This window comes from Piliocolobus tephrosceles, chromosome X (assembly GCF_002776525.5).
Source record: "Piliocolobus tephrosceles isolate RC106 chromosome X, ASM277652v3, whole genome shotgun sequence".
NCBI classification, from domain to species: domain Eukaryota; kingdom Metazoa; phylum Chordata; class Mammalia; order Primates; family Cercopithecidae; genus Piliocolobus; species Piliocolobus tephrosceles.
In genome coordinates this window covers 19,637,844-19,655,104 of record NC_045455.1, presented here as the reverse complement: position 1 = coordinate 19,655,104, position 17,261 = coordinate 19,637,844, and the positions used below count along the sequence as shown (strand labels likewise).

At 38.5% G+C, this 17,261-nt stretch overlaps 1 protein-coding gene across 1 annotated transcript in view; it reads left to right on the top strand.

Moving 5' to 3' along the window:
- LOC111546589 (glypican-6) overlaps window positions 1–17,261 on the top strand; it is a 584,762-nt gene that overhangs the window by 456,364 nt on the left and 111,137 nt on the right. Inside the window, exon 3 of the mRNA XM_026446573.1 lies at window positions 12,424–12,554. Coding sequence (XP_026302358.1) covers window positions 12,424–12,554 — 131 coding nt within the window. The remainder of the gene's footprint in view (window positions 1–12,423; window positions 12,555–17,261) is intronic.

Below are 17,261 nucleotides of genomic sequence, written 5' to 3'. Positions count from 1 at the left end.
AGATGGTATCTCCTTGTGGTTTTGATTTGTGTTTCTGTAATGATCAGTGATGTTGAGCTCTTTTACATATGTTTGTTGGCCACATAAATTTCTTTTGAAAAGTGTCTGTTCATATCCTTTGCCGACTTTTTGATAGTTTTTTTTTCTTGTGCATTTTTTAAGTTCCTTGTAGACTTTGGCTATTAGACCTTTGTCAGATGGGTAGATTGGAAAAATTTTCTCCCATTCTGTCATTTGCTTGTTCACTCTGATGATAGTTTCTTTTGCTGTGCAGAAGCTCTTTAGTTTAATTAGATCCCATTTGTAAATTTTGGCTTTTGTTGCAATTGCTTTTGGCATTTTCATCATGAACTCTTTGCCCGTGACTATGTCCTGAATGGTATTGCCTAGATTTTCTTCAGGAGTTTCTATACTTTTGAGTCTTACATTTAAGTCTTTAATCCTTCTTGAGTTAATTTTTATATAAGGTGTAAGGAAGGGGTCCGGTTTCAGTTTTCTGCATGTGACTCGCCAGTTTTTCCAGCACCATTTGTTAAATAAGAAATCATTTCCCCATTGCTTGTTTTTGTCAGGTTTGTCAAAGATCAGATAGTTGTAGATGTGTGGTGTTACTTCTGAGTTCTCTGTTCTGTTCCATTGGTCTATATGTCTGTTTTGGTACCAGTACCATGCTGTTTTCATTATGTCACCTTGTACTAGTTTGAACTCAGGTAGCATGATGCCTCCAGCTTTGTTCTTTGTCTTGGCTAAATGGGTCTTCTTTGATTCCATATGTCATTTAAAGTAGTTTTTCCTAATTTTGTGAAGAATGTCAATGGCAGTTTGATGCAAATAGCATTGACTCTATAAATTAATGTGGGCAGTATGGCCATTTTCATGATATTGATTCTTCCTATCCATGAGGATGGAATGTTTTTCCATTTGTTTGTGTCCTCTCTTATTTCCTTGAACAGTGGTTTGTAGTTCTCTTTGACGAGGTCCTTCACATCTCTTGTTAGCTGTATTCCTAAGTATTTTATTCTCTTTGTAGCAATTGTCAGTGGGAGTTCATTCATGATTCAGCTGTCTGCTTGTCTATTGTTGGTATAAAGGGATGCTTGTGATTTTTTCACATTGATTTTGTATACTGAGACTTTGCTGAAGTTGCTTATCAGCTTAAGGAGTTTTTGGGCTGAGACGATGGGCTTTTCTAAATATAGAATCATGTCCTCTGCAAACAGAGACAATTTGACTTCCTCTCTTCCTATTCAAATATGCTTTATTTCTTTCTCTTGCCTAATTGCCCAGAACTTCCAATACTATGTTGAATACGAGTGATGAGAGAGGGCATCCTTGTCTTGTACCAGTTTTCAAAGGGAATGCTTCCAGCTTTGGCCCATTCAATATGATACTGGCTGTGTGTTTGTCATAAATAGCTCTTGTTATTTTGAGATATGTTCCATTAATACCTAGTTTATTGAGAGTTTTTAACAAGAAAGGATGTTGAATTTTATCAAAGGCCTTTTCTACATTTTTGGAGATAGTCATGTGGTTTTTGCCTTTGGTTCTGTTTATGTGATGGATTACATATATGGATTTGTATATGTTGAACCAACCTTGCATCCCAGGGATGAAACTGACTTGATTGTGGTGGATACGTTTTTTGATATGCTACTGGATTCAGTTTCCCAGAATTTTATTGAGGATTTTCACATCGATGTTCATCAGGGATATTGGCCTGAAGTTTTCCTTTTTTGTTGTGTTTTTTGCCAGGTTTTGGTATCAGTATGATGCTGGCTTCATGAAATGAGTTAGGGAGGAGTCCCTCCTTTTCAATTGTTTGGAGTAGTTTCAGAAAGAATGCTACCAGCTCCTCTATGTACCTCTGGTAGAATTCGGCTGTGAATCTTTCTGGTCCTGGGCTTTTTTTGGTTGGTAGGCTATTAATTACTGCCTCAATGTCAGAACTTGTTATTGGTTTATTCAGAGATTCACCGTATTCCTGGTTTAGTCTTAGGAGGGTGTATAGGTCCAGGAAGTTATCAATTTCTTATATATTTTCTAATTTCTTTGCATAGAGGTGTTTATATTATTCTCTGATGGTAGTTTGTATTTCTGTGGGGTCAGTGGTGGTAACCCCTTTATCATTTTTTTATTGTGTCTATTTTATTCTTCTCTTTTCTTTTTTATTAGCCTAGCTACCAATCTATCTATCTTGTTGATCTTAAAAAAAAAAAAAAAAAAAAAAGCTCCTGGATTTGTTGATTTTTTGGAAGGTTTTTTGTGTCTCTGTCTCCTTCAATTCTGCTCTGATCTTAGTTATTTCTTGTCTTTTGCTAGCTTTTGGATTAGTTTGCTCTTGCTTCTCTAGTTCTTTTAATTGTGATGTTAGGGTATCGATTTGAGATCTTTCTAGCTTTCTGATGTGGGCATTTAGTGCTATAAATTTCCCTCTTAACACTGCTTTAGCTGTATCCCAGAGATTCTTGTATGTTGTCTCTTTGTTCTTATTGGTTTCAAAGAACTTCTTGATTTCTGCCTTAATTTCATTATTAAGGAGTCATTCAGGAGCAGGTTGTTCCATTTTCATGTAATTGTGTGGTTTTGAGTGAGTCTGTTAATCCTGAGTTCTAATTTGATTGTGCTGTAGTCTAAGAGACTGTTTGTTAATTATTTCAGTTCCTTTCCATTTGCTGAGGAGTGTTTTACTTCCAATTATGTGATCAATTTTAGAATAAGTGTCATGTGGCACTGAGAAGAATGTATACTCTGTTGATTTGGGGTGAAGAGTTCTGTAGATGTCCATTAGGTCCGCTTGACCCGGAGCTGAGTTCAAGTCCTGAATATCCTTGTTAATTTTCTATCTCATTGATCTGTCTAATATTGACAGTGGGGTGTTAAAGTCTCCCCCTATTATTGTGTGGGAGTCTAAGTCTCTTTGTAGGTCTCTAAGAACTTGTTTTATAAATCTGGGTGCTCCTTTATTAGGTGCATTTATATTTAGGATAGATAGCTCTTCTTGTTAAATTGATCCCTTTACCATTATGTAATGCCCTTCTTTGCCTTTTTTTATCTTTGTTGGTTTAAAGCCTGTTTTGTCAGAGGCTAGGATTGCAACGCCTTGCTTTTTTTTTTTTTTTTTTTTTTTTTTTTTTTGCTTTCCATTTGCTTGGCAAATTTTACTCCATCCTTTTATTTTGAACCTGTGTGTGTCTTTGCACGTGAGATGGGTCTCCTGAATACAGCACACTGATGGGTCTTGACTCTTTGTCCAATTTGATGAAGGGCCTTTCTTATGCCAGACTAAGAGGGTAAGACTTTATGCCTTTAGAGTGGGGAAGTGGCCCAATCAAATTCACATTTTTAAAAGACAGCTCTGCTGGCAATGTCAGAGAAGAGATTAGAGAGCAACAAAGCCAGAGATAATTTTTAAAATCAGAAACAAAAATGTTTTAATACTCCAAAAAGGGCTAGGACCTTCTGCCTGGGTAATTTGTAGTCCCAAGTTGGCCCTCTTTCCAAGTCATTCAGATCCTGACTGCCTGCTGTGGTTATGTACTCCTTAGTCTCCACTAGCTGTGCTCTCTTTCTAGCCTCTCCGGAAACACATTCCAGCCCAAGATCTCACAAGCATTTTAATTCATTGAGTTGGGTGAAAGCAAAGGATTTGTGTATTCAGCATGCCTGTCTCCAACATGCCACAGGAGACAGCAGCGCCCCTAATTACATTCATGCCATGGGCATTAATCAGCCTATATATAAACACATGCAGCCATGTTTTTCTTTTTCTTTCTCTTTTAATGAATATCTGGGTGCCAATGAGTGAATTTACCACAGTACTTTGTAAACTACTTGCTTTTTTAAAATTCTTTTGTGTGCTTCTCAGTGGGGAAAATATCTTGGTTAAGCTAAAACACACATGCAGCAGATTGGTAAGAGTAGGTGAGAATTGCTTCTAAAGAAAAGAGAAAAATTGGGTGCCATGGAATTCTGATACAACAATAAGGTAGATTGTGCTTACAGATTTCATTTTTCAAAGAGTTGATCATTAAGGACAAATTTAGATGACTTAATGAGAACATTGAAATGACACATTCAAATACCCCCCAAAAGAAAGAAAGTTGTTTTTTTTGGTGTTGTTTTTTGTTTTTTTTTTATTATACTTTAAGTTCTAGGGTACATGTGCACAACGTGCAGGTTTGTTACATATGTATACATGTGCCATGTTGGTGTGCTGCACCTATTAATTCGTCATTTACATTGGGTATATCTCCTAATGCTATCCCTACCCCCTACCCCCACCCACAATAGGACCCAGTGTGTGATGTTCCCCTTCCTGTGTCCAAGTGATCTCATTGTTCAATTCCCACCTATGAGTGAGAACATGCGGTATTTGGTTTTCTGTTCTCTTATTCCTCTAGACCCAAGGACCTAGAGGTATTACCATGTCTTTGCTTTCCTTTTTGAAGCCTGTATTGATTATTATTTTTTATTATACTTTAAGTTCCAGGGTACATGTGCACAATGTGCAGGTTTGTTACATATGTATACATGTGCCATGTTGGTGTGCTGCACACATTAACTAATCATTTACATTAGGTATGTCTCCTAATGCTATCTTTCCCCCTTCCCCCTCCCCGCAATAGGCCCCAGTGTGTGATGTTCCCCTTCCTGTGTCCAACTGATCTCATTGTTCGATTCCCACCTATGAGTGAGAACATGTGGTGTTTGGTTTTCTGTTCTTGCGATAGTTTGCTGAGAATGATGGTTTCCAGCTGCATCCATGTCCCTACAAAGGACACGAGCTCATCCTTTTTTCTGGCTGCATAGTATTCCATGGTGTATATGTGCCACATTTTCTTAATCCAGTCTGTCACTGATGGACATTTGGGTTGATTCCAAGTCTTTGCTGTTGTGAATAGTGCCGCAATAAACATACGTGTGCATGTATCTTTATAGCAGCATGACTTATAACCCTTTGGGTATATCCCCAGTAATGGGATGGCTGGGTCAAATGGTATTTCTAGTTCAAGATCCTTGAGGAATCGCCACACTGTCTTCCATAATGGTTGAACTAGTTTACAGTCCCACCAACAGTGTAAAAGTGTTCCTATTTCTCCACATCCTCTCCAACACCTGTTGTTTCCTGATTTTTTAATGACTGCCATTCTAATTGGTGTGAGATGGTATCTCATTGTTGTTTTGATTAGCATTTCTCTAATGGCGAGTGATGATGAGCATTTTTTCATGTGTCTGTTGGCTGTATGAATGTCTTCTTTTGAGAAGTATCTGTTCATATCCTTTGCCCACTTTTTGATGGGGTTGTTTTTTTCTTGTAAATTTGATTGAGTTCTTTATAGGTTCTGGATATTAGCCCTTTGTCAGATGAGTAGATTGCAAAAATTTTCTCCCATTCTGTAGGTTGCCTGTTCACTCTGATGGTAGTTTCTTTTGCTGTGCAGAAGCTCCTTAGTTTAATTAGATCCCATTTGTCAATTTTGGCTTTTGTTGCCATTGCTTTTGGTGTTTTAGACATGAAGTCCTTGCCCATGCCTATGTCCTGAATGGTATTCCCTAGGTTTTCTTCTAGGGTTTTTATGGTTTTAGGTCTAACATTTAAGTCTCTAATCCATCTTGAATTAATTTTCATATAAGGAGTAAGGAAAGGATCCAGTTTCAGCTTTCTGCTTATGGCTAGCCAATTCTCCCAGCACCATTTATTAAATAGGGAATCCGTTCCCCATTTCTTGTTTTTGTCAGGTTTGTTAAAGATCAGATGTCTGTAGATGTGTGGTATTATTTCTGAGGGCTCTGTTCTGTTCCATTGGTCTATATTTCTGTTTTGATACCAGTACCATATGGTTTTGGTTACTGTAGCCTTGTAGTATAGTTTGAAGTCAGGTAGCATGATGCCTCCAGCTTTGTTCTTTTGGCTTCGGATTGTCTTGGCAATGCAGGGTCTTTTTTGGTTCCATATGAACTTTAAAGCAATTTTTTCCAATTCTGTGAAGAAAGTCAGTAGTAGCTTAATGGGGATGGCATTGAATCTATAAATTACCTAGGGCAGTATGGCCATTTTCACGATATTGATTCTTCCTATCCATGAGCATGGTATGTTCTTCCATTTGTTTGTGTCCTCTTTTATTTCACTGAGCAGTGATTTGTAGTTCTCCTTGAAGAGGTCCTTTACATCCCTTGTAAGATGGATTCCTAGGTATTTTATTGTCTTTGAAACTATTGTGAACGGGAGTTCATTCATGATTTGGCTCTCTGTGTGTCTGTTACTGGTGTATAAGAATGCTTATGATTTTTGCACATTGATTTTGTATCCTGAGACTTTGCTGAAGTTGTTTATCAGCTTAAGAAGATTTTGGGCTGAGAAAATGGAGTTTTCTAAATATACAATCATGTCATCTGCAAACAGGGACAATTTGACTTCTTCTTTTCCTAACTGAATACGCTTGATTTCTTTCTCTTGCCTGATTGCCCTGGCCAGAACTTCCAACACTATGTTGAATAGGTGTGGTGAGAGAGGGCATCCCTGTCTTGTGCCAGTTTTCAAAGGGAATGCTTCCAATTTTTGCCCATTCAGTATGATATTGGCTATGGGTTTGTCATAAATAGCTCTTATTATTTTGAGATACATTCCATCAATACCGAATTTATTGAGAGTTTTTAGCATGAAGGGCTGTTGAATTTTGTCAAAGGCCTTTTCTGCATATATTGAGATAATCATGTGGTTTTTTGTCTTTGGTTCAGTTTATATGCTGGATTACGTCTATTGATTTGTGTATGTTGAACCAGCCTTGCATCCCAGGGATGAAGCCCACTTGATCATGGTGTATAAGCTTTTTGATGTGCTGCTGGATTCGGTTTGCCAGTATTTTATTGAGGATTTTTGCATCGATGTTCATCAGGGATCTTGGTCTAAAGTTCTCTTTTTTTGTTGTGTCTCTGTCAGGCTTTGGTATCAGGATGGTGTTGGCCTCGTAAAATGAGTTAGGGAGGATTCCCTCTTTTTCTATTGATAGGAATAGTTTCAGAAGGAATGGTACCAACTCCTCCTTGTACCTCTGGTAGAATTCGGCTATTTTTTTTTTTTTAATTTTAATATGCTTCATCTATGTCACTTCAAAAAGATTCTAAACTCCATGAAGGCAGCACCATGGACAGCTTCTGGGCCCCTACCAATTTATAGTGACCCTCTTTGGCACTTAACAAATAGTTACTAGATTAAGTTGAGCTTATTTGAATTGAATTTTCAAGGTTTTTTCTACCTAGGAGAATCTTAAAAACATATCTTTTTTGTAAATTTTTTAAATTTTACTTTAAGTTCCAAGACACATGTGCAGAATGTACAGGTTTGTTATGTAGGTATACATGTGCCTTGGTGGTTTGCTGCACCGATCAACCTGTCATCTAGGTTTTAAGCTCCACATGCATTAGGTATTTGTCCTAATGCTCTCCCTCCCCTTCCCTCTCACCCCTCAACAGGCTCCGGTGTGTGTTCTCCTCCCTGTGTCCATGTGTTCTCATTGAAGATCGTATCATTCTTAAAAAATGAGTCTATCTTCTTGCTTTGTCTAAAACACTTTGAAAATCATTATGTTCTAGGTTAAAGTCAGTGGCATTCAGGAAAACCATTTCTGATTTTAAGTCTCTTTTTCTCAAGATGCAAATTGAAAGTGTATGTATAGTCATATTGAGTCACACTTAAGATTTATATTGTAGGGGAACATAAACATTCAGGATTCTCCTTACTAAAAACAGCAGTATGATAGTTTTTAATCCAATGCCATCCAGACATAGCAGATAATGACTAGTTCCCTGTGACAAGAGACTTCATTCTTCATGAAGTCAATACTTAGACAAAAATGAGAGTTGTTTCCTTCTTCCAAACCTACTCTATATCTCTCTCACATCCCAAGGGGGATATGGTTCCTCACCTGAGGCTAGCTGGTGTGCCTTTGGTGTACCATAATGCCTTGTAGAAGTTAAAGCAAATTCTCTGTTCCCTTCTGGACAACATTTTATTTTTTCTTGACCATCTCAATGTTTGTAATCAGAGGGGACATCATAAATGCTAAATCTGTCAAATATTAATTGACTAGAATTCTGAACATTTAGGTCCTGTCAAACAAAAACGGGAAAATATCTGAGTAGTTTATAAATATTGTCATTTGGCTGTTCCAGTTTCCTCTTGCCGCAAAACAAATTATCCTCAAATTTAGCAGGTTAAAAATAACAATCCTACTATTATAAATCAGTGTACTGTATTAGTCCATTCTCATGCTGTTATAAAGAACTGCTTGAGACTGGGTGACTTATAAAGGAAAGAGATTTCATTGATTCACAGTTCTGTATGGCTGGGGAGGCCTCAGGAAACTTACAGTCATGGCAGAAGGGGAAGCAAACATGTCCCTCTTCACATGGCACCAGTAAGGAGAAGTATGAGCAAAGAGGAGGAAAAACCCCTTATAAAGCCATCAGATCTCATGAGAACTCACTCACTGTCATGAGAACAGCATAACTGCCCCCATGATTCAGTTATCTCCCACTAGGTCTCTCCTATGACACGTGGAGTTTATGGGAACTACAATTCAAGATGAGATGTGGGTGGGGACACAGCCAAATCATATCACTGTGCACCAGATATTCAGGCAAGGCTCAACTAGTTGATTATTCTGCTCCATGTGATGTTGACTGGGGTCACCAAGTGGTAATCAGCTGGCGGATGGTCTGGTCTGGAAGGTTCAAGATGGCTTTGCTCATTTGTCTGGCAGCTCAGCAAGGGCAGATGGAGATCTAGGCTCAACTGGGACTGTCATCTGGAATCCCTACACATGCCCCCTCCAGCACTGTGATCTCAGAGTAGAGTCTTGTAAGAGACAGAAAGTGGACTCTTAAATACTAGCACTGGAAACTGGCAGAGTGTCTCTTCAACCACATGCTATCAGTCATAGAAGTCACTGAGCCAATCCAGATGCAGAGGACAGGACATAAACCCCACCTCTCAGTGAAAAGAGTGTCAAAGATATTGCAGTCATCTTTAATTGTCACAGAAGCACATCATGAGAAAATAATGCAGCTTTGTATCTTTCACTAATGAACTCATCCATCAAAAGGCAGCTATTATCAAAAGATTAATTTAACATGCAAAAGAGCACCAGCTATGCATCTTAAAGTCATCCATGTGCCTTTCACTCCCTTATTCCTCCTAGCAATTGCTGTCAATACTTCCACCAAAATATCTTACAAATTGGTCCTTTCCTTTCCCCTTACAGTGCCTGGAGGTGGTGACTTATAAAAGCTAAGCTTTGTTAGGAGCTAATTTTGTGCTGGTCATTGTACTAAATAACTTTACAAGCATGATCTCATTTCATTGTGCCTACCATTACTATGAGGCATATATTGTCATAATCTCCGTTGCATAGTTTAAGAAAATGGGACTTTGTGAACTAAATGACTTGTACATTATCTCCCAGGCATTTAGTGGAGGAGTCTAGAGTGAAACGTGGACACCTGACTCCACAGTCTTCATTCCTAACCAGAAACCCCATGCTTACACAAGTAGAGGGCCTTGGCCCAGAGGCGTGGCTTTACCCGCATCCTGGCTCCTTACCTTTGGTTGGGCACCTCTGGTGGAGCTGCTACATGCCCCCCACCAACCCTACAGTAACACAGAGTCAGTGTCTCTCTATGTACATCCACACTTCATGCTGATATATCAGTTATTTCTAATACATCTAAATTTTGTTCTCCAGATAAAAATTACATACTGCTTTAGGGAGGCAACAGTCTTCTTTAAGGAGAAACAAAACGGGCAACACAGGAGATGTAAGCAAAAAGGATCAGCTGATCATTAGCTGACATACTGTAACTGTCCTGATTTAATTGGCAAGAGAAAACAGCTCCAAGAGCAGAGTTAAAAATAATATTCCCAATATTTCAAAATATAAGTGGCACAGAGATAATGAAGACAGCCCAGGACGGCAGCCTCTGGAGTAAGTTATGCTATGTTGTGACTTAACTGGTTTCAGAGAAGCTTACCAGCTACTGCCTTGATGTCACCAAGTTATTTTGTGTTTTCTTCACTTTGAGCTGAGAGAGAGGCTGAGGTGTCATGTCCTGAGGCATGGCTTTCCTCAGCCCCAAGATGGGAAGGAGGTTCTCCTCCAGGGAGCTTGACTGATGGTGACAGGCTTGCCTGGTAGGTGGAAAGCAAAGCAGTCAAGCACAGATGCACGTGGCTGCTCAGTGGGCTATGCAGACCCTCTCTCCACCTGGGGCCTGCGGTCAAAGAAGAACCACCATTCACTTTGAGGCCTTTTCCAAGTCCCAGGGCAGACAGCTCTGACCTTCCACTGCTTTGTCACCTCATCATGTGTTTGAACTTGGCCTCTACAGGCAGTAGCTATGAACCTGACCTTTTACAGTGGCCTGGAAAAATACTGGAGGAGTTTTCTGAAAAGCTGCTTTTCCTTGCATGTCATGAATATTTAGAACAAAATAGGGAACTGGGGATGGAGGTGATTATATCATGTGAATACAAATATGTTTGTTTTTTAAATTTTTTTCTACTTTTAGACGTCATGTTATTTGTGTAGATTTATCTGGCCTTCTATCAGGTAGCTTTTTTTCACAAACAACTCTGTCATCAGAAAAATATAAGCCCAAAAACACACTATTAATGCCCTTTGTCAGTCTTCCTCCTATTCTTCACAAAAACCTATGTATCATTATAGTCAGTGCATCCACATTATTTTATCTAGCTGTTTCACATACAATTTTATCTGAGCTTTTCTAAGAATTTGAACAATTTGTGTGTTTTTTAGTAAAAGGAATCCAGTATTTCAGTGTATTTGCATACATTCACACTGTTTAATGATTTATCAAAAGGTATTTTGATTAGTAAGAACTACTGAAATTAATCAACATAATAGTCATTAGTGTTCTTATTATTGTGGGTAATTAAAAAAACATGAAATCTACCCTTAGCAAATTTTTAAGCTTGCAAAAGGTCTCACTAAGGATGATCCCGAAGTTTTGAGCCAATGTATACTGGCTTTGGAGTCCTCAGAGGAGAATCTAATTTTATTTCATGTTTTTACTTATATTGTGTTTTTAAAAAATTAGTAGTGGCATAAACCAGATAAGAAACAACATAAAGCAGCATATTCTGACTAGTGGTCTACATTAAAAGAAAAATAAATAGGGCCTACTTATATCAAAAATGTATTATCTTAGTTTATATAACAAGGCAAATGAATTGAGATAATGAATAGAAATATAGGAACTGGTAGTTTGGGCAAATGGGGCCATTTAGTTTTATGTTGAATAGTGCTGGGTCATCAATAGGATTGCCTTTTCCCAAGGCCAGGAAGGTACCTGCTTAGGAAAGGGTTAAGTTGAGCACTTTTATTGTGGCTGGGGGAGATGATTTTGCAGGCCTCAGAACCTGCAAGCCTAGTACCGTGGTCAGGGTTCAGTGTGGAACAGAAACATTGAAATCACCAAAGGGAAACTTCCCCACTTTATGATACAAATCAAACAGCTTCTCACCTTACCTATAGAAGATAAGTTCTACTAAAGGAGAGAGTGTTTTAATTTAAACAAGAAGAGAACCTGCTCAGAGATTATTTCAACCCCATTAACTTTGAACTGTGACTCTATGTTAAGTCCTTATGATCCAACCCAAAAACTTGTCCTTTTTCCCCCAGGCCACAGTAACTTTCAGACTTTGAATATAGCTGATGTCTTCAACAGAAAACTAAATATTTCCAAGCAATACTGCGTTCATTTCAGTTCAGTGTAATTTCATCAACTTTTTTGAGAGCTTATAATGTGGTGGGTACCATAGTAGGCCTTGAATATACAAAACCAAATCAGAGAAGCTCCCCTGTCCCCCAAAAGATATCAAAGTACAAATGCTGAAAGGAATGCTGAGTTAGTGTGATCACATCCAGACAGATCTATACATCTTGAGAGACCCAGAAATGCTTCACACAGGTAGATATGCTTCAATTGGGTCTTGACTTTTGTGCATCCAAATTCACAAATCAGCACTTCTTCCCTCATATTCTCAGTTTTCCCCAGACTCCAGAAGAAGATAGGCTAGACCTCCTTTTCTAAATGCAGCTGATCCCTGACCTAATACTCTTTTTACTTCATGTAGAATCAGTAGATATATTTAACATTCTGCATTTGGACTAATTTTCTTATTTTCAGCCCTGGTTCTAGACATATAAAATAATTTTGAATCTTCAAACAAAATACAATCGTTAGGATTCAGTCATCTATTTCATTTTGTACTATAATGAAAGCAAATTTAAAAACGTGAATGCACGGTTATTTTTCATCCAGTTCTTTTAACAATGTTTAAACACAGGTTGGGAACCTGGAGCTCCCAGTTCGCAAATAAATCATGTTCCTGTATTTTAACAGATGCAATGCTCTTGGTGGCAGAGCGACTGGAGGGGCCATTCAACATTGAGTCGGTCATGGACCCAATAGATGTCAAGATTTCTGAAGCCATTATGAACATGCAAGAAAACAGCATGCAGGTGTCTGCCAAGGTATTTGCATTAGTAATGTATCTGCCAATACATGGACGTTACACAGGTGCAGTAACCTAAAAACGAAGTAACTAGATATGTCGGCTGGGCTTATAAATTCTAATATGCTGTCAGTGAGCTTTTCCTGTTGAGCCACAAATTTGCTACTTCATTAAAAATGTCTAACAAAATGGCATTGAGAAGGAAAGCAACTTTTTAGCTTGCAACTACTCAATCACGAAGAAATTATGGGCTGCCAAAAAGTTTCAGAGAGCCCCAAGTATGTTGACTAATCCCTCACATTTGTGAGCAATTTGGGGGGAATTTTCTTTTTAATGTTTGAAATGTCTGCACACCCTCGCCCTGTTCTGTCTCTAGCAACTTCTAATTATATCTTCGGCTGTGCAGACCAGGCACATGTTCTATATTTTCAATTGTAAATAATTAAACATCCCATCTGACTTCCTTATAAGACTATGGTGTAACTTTCATTAATGAATCTTCAGGGGAAAATGCTCCTTTGTATGAAGTCAAGCACACATGAAAAGAACAAAAGTAGCACATTTTCATAAATCATAGGAGACAGAGCTCCTAGGTTTGCAGCTGCACAACACAAACGCCAGGTGCACAATTTTTTATTTGTTTCCATCCAGTTGAAGATAAACAGGACCCGCCTTAAGCAAAATTGAGAAATTTGCAGTGGGTCTCCTGCGTCTTCTTTCACCAACCTTTTTCTCCCATAGTGATGCCTGCACAATGCCCTTCTGTTCTCTTGACTAGTCTCACTTTCATGAAACACTAACCAAATCTATATCAGTCCTTTAAACCTGGTGACTGAGTGATTGCATTTTAATTGAAAGTCATTTACACTAAAATATGTCAAGCAAAGAGTTGCATGATTAGCTTTCTTTAATATTTAAAATCCTTTGTGAAAGAGATTTCAAATATAATCATGGAGGAGGGGACAGGTAGTAGGCAGACATTGCAGAGCAGAAAAAAGAACCACGGATTCCTACTAGGTCTCCTTGGCTAAGCATGAATCAAACTAGATTTGGGCTTTTCAGGGTGAACTGGTAGGATGAAGGAGAAGAAAGAGTCTGGCCTGGGTCCCTTTTTCTCCCTGGGAGATTGGATGAGCTAGTGTTTCATAGGCCTTTTTGGGGGTTTTAATGAGCTCAAGGTAGCCTGTATAAAGGAGGATGCTCCAAATTACCATCACCTGTTGGGGAAATAGCATGTTTGGGGTTTCCATGAAAGGCCATTTTCTTTATTTCCTGTGGAAAAATAGCAATCATCCATTCCTCTCAAATCTATGCCTAGAAACCAATTAATGTTATTTTGAGAGGCATGGTATCCCATTGGTCCTCAAGTAATCAGGTGCTAAGATTGTTAATGTTAAAAACAGCTCTAGAGAATAGGACGGGAGGAACACATGGACAAAATTATCTGCAGTTTGAGACCATCACAACTTCTTAGAAGTAGGTGTCTGTTTCCATTGGTGCATGTGCATACATTTTCCAAGTCAAGTATTCTTTTTTACCCTTTTTATTCCATTCATTCATTCATTCATTCAGCAAATATTTATTGGGAATTCCTGTGGCAGACATCGTTTTGTGCTGGGGATAGGAGTGAACAAGGCACCATTTCTGCCCTAAGCTTACTTTCTATGAGGAGAGACAGACACTGAACAGATCAGAAATTATATGAATTAATTAACATAACATAGCACCACACAGTAATAAGTAATAGGAAGAAATTTCTCCTTCCCCAGGGCCTGGACATATTTGAACAGGAAGTTTCTATCATTGATTATATATTTTTTTCAAGGAATCTCAGTTTCTCTAAAAGCAACAGCTTCCTCACTGGTCTCCTGGCTTCCACTCTAGAACCCCCTCCAATTTGTTCTTCATCCAGTAACCTAAGTATTTCTACAACATCAACAAGGTCATGCACCACACCCACCTCCTTCCATGTCCCCAGTCCCCCACTGTGCCTTTCTTTTATTCTTAGAATGGAATGAACTTCTTTTGTACTTAGAATGGAATAAAACTCCTGCAAGCTCTTGCATTATCTGGCCCCTGCCTACCTTCTAACCTTGTTTAATACCACTGGTCCTCTTGTTTACTTGTTCAGCCACATGGTCTGTCTCTCAATTCCTTGAGTATACTTGCAGCTTCTCTCTTTGGAATGTTTTTCACTCCTCTCACCTTTCAGTAGGTCCGTCTTGCAATTCTCTATCACAGAAATCTGTCACAGCATCTATTATATATGTATTTGTTTGATATTCTTTTCCCTACTAGTCTTCTCCTGACTTCACTCACTGAAACTCCATGAGTGGCTGGAATCCCAGCTGTATAGCTAGAACATAGCCCAGCACTTAGCACATAGAAAGTGTAGGCAGATGCTTGTTGAATACATAATAAAGAAAAAAGGGAAATGCACTGGTGAGTGAGCTGCAAACAACTGTTAAGACATGGGCCCATTTCAAGCAAAGAAACCATGCCTTCTCAATCCAACAGAGCTTAAAGGTAAAAAAGAAAAAGAAAAAAAGAAACCACGTCTGTAATAGTTACGCTGTTTGTCCTCAACCAGTTTGTATTGAGTCTGCTGCATGGCTGGTCATTTCACTCCCGCACCCTGCTTTCTTTGTGGAGTTACATTTCTTCACTTAAAACTAAAAGAGCTCGTTTTTTAGGAGAGTTGGCCTGTTCACACAGGAAGATGACTGGGAGGCCAGCTTCAAGTGTAAAAAATGTTATTTCTGAGAGCATCATCTACGTATATTAAATCCAGTGTCTGAAATCACTCCCACAAAGTTTTGTAGTGTAACAAGTCAGGGTAATTAATGTCACTCACTGCCATACAAATTGATGGAGTTGTGGCACAGTGTGGAGGTTAGACAGTTAGATGTTCCTCCTTTACATTGCTAGTGGTTATCTATGTCCATCCAAACCTAGAAAAATAAATAAATCTTTAATAAAAGGAACACAAGACCAGGTATCAGGGGACCTGGATTTTAGGTATGTCTAGTTTACTCACTGATACCACAAAGACAAATTTTAAGTTCCTAATATATACTAAGTGTTGAAATGTCCCTTAGTGCTCCATCTTCATCTATAAAATGTCTAGATAAGAAGAAATAATATGGTTTTATGAAATACCTTTGCAAATTAAAATGGCAGTTCTCAAGTTGGGGTTCATGGTGTTCTAGGGACCCCCACGACCATTGTGAGTAGTCTGAGAAATCAGAACTATTCCTTATGATAAAACAAACAGGATTTGCCTTTCCCCAGGGCTATATTGACATTTGTATTGATGGCACAAAAACAATGCTAGCAGTTTAGTATGGATCAAGTCAGTGGCACAAAAAAAGTTTCATTTAAGAAATCTTTAATGAAGTAATAAAAATCATTAATTTAAAAGAAGAGGCAAAGTGTGGTGGCTCTCACCTGTAACCCAGCATTTTAGGAGGCCGAGGCAGGAGGATCACTTGAGTCCCAGAGTTCAAAAGCAGGCTAGACAACACAAAGTGACTTCCATCTCTACAGAAAATAAAAATTAGCACAGTGTGGTGGTATGAGCCTGTAGTCCCAGCTTCTTGGGAGGCTGAGGTAGAAGAATCACTTGAGCCAGAGAGGTCAAGGCTACAGTGAGCTATGATTATGCCACTGCACTCCAGCCTGGGCAACAGGATGAGATGCTGGCTCTAGAAAGGAAAAAAAGAAAGGAAAGAAAAAAAGAAATTGGCCCAGTTCAAAGAATGGGCTAACTAAATGATTATCTTCTTTAAATTTATTTTTAATTGTCAAATAAAATTGTATATACATGTGATGTTAAAAGATTGTTTTGAAATATGTATACATTGTGAAATGGTTAAATCAAGCTAATTAACAAATGCATTATACCTCACAGATTTATCATTTTTTGTAGTGAGAACACTTAAAATCTACTCTCTCAGCAATTTTCAAGTGTAAAATACATGTTATTAACTACAGTTTAGGTCAAGTATTCTATTAAAAATTCTTCAAGAGATCAGATGGACTATTTATTACTAGAATGTAAACAGACATTTTTGTGAAAAATTTCCAACTACATTATTACAGTATTGCTGTTAATAAACAATGTACTTCAATATGATACATATCTTTGTAAGAAATGTTAAAATCAAGAGTAGAAATAATATAGGGAGGCCGGGCATGGTGGTTCACACCTGTAATTCCAGCACTTTAGGAGGCCTGGGTGGGCAGATCACCAGAGGTCAGGAGTTTGAGACCAGCCTAGACAATATGGTGAAACCCCGTCTCTACTAAAACTACAAAAATTAGCCGAGCACGGTAGTGCGCACCTGTTAATCCCAGCTACTCAGGAGACTGAGACAGGAGAATCTCTTGAACCTAGGAGGCGAAGGTTGCAGTGAGCCAAGATTGCACCACTGCACTGTAGTCTAGGCAAGAGAGCAAGACTCTATTTCAAAAACAAAAAAAAGAAAGAAAGAAAGAAAGTAAGAAAGAAAGAAAGGGATAATAGAGGGCAAATAGAGGGCATGTAGGAGTCCACTCACATGAGAGGACACAGGACCAAGGGTCAAAAAATATCAGAAACAAAATAGTGTGTCTGGTAGGGCTGGCACCGAGAAAAGAGGATGCAAGGAATTAAGGAAGAGGAGAGGAAGAAGAGAACAACAAGACTCTTCAGGAAAGAGGGAAAGGAAGCCAGGAGCCTAATGTG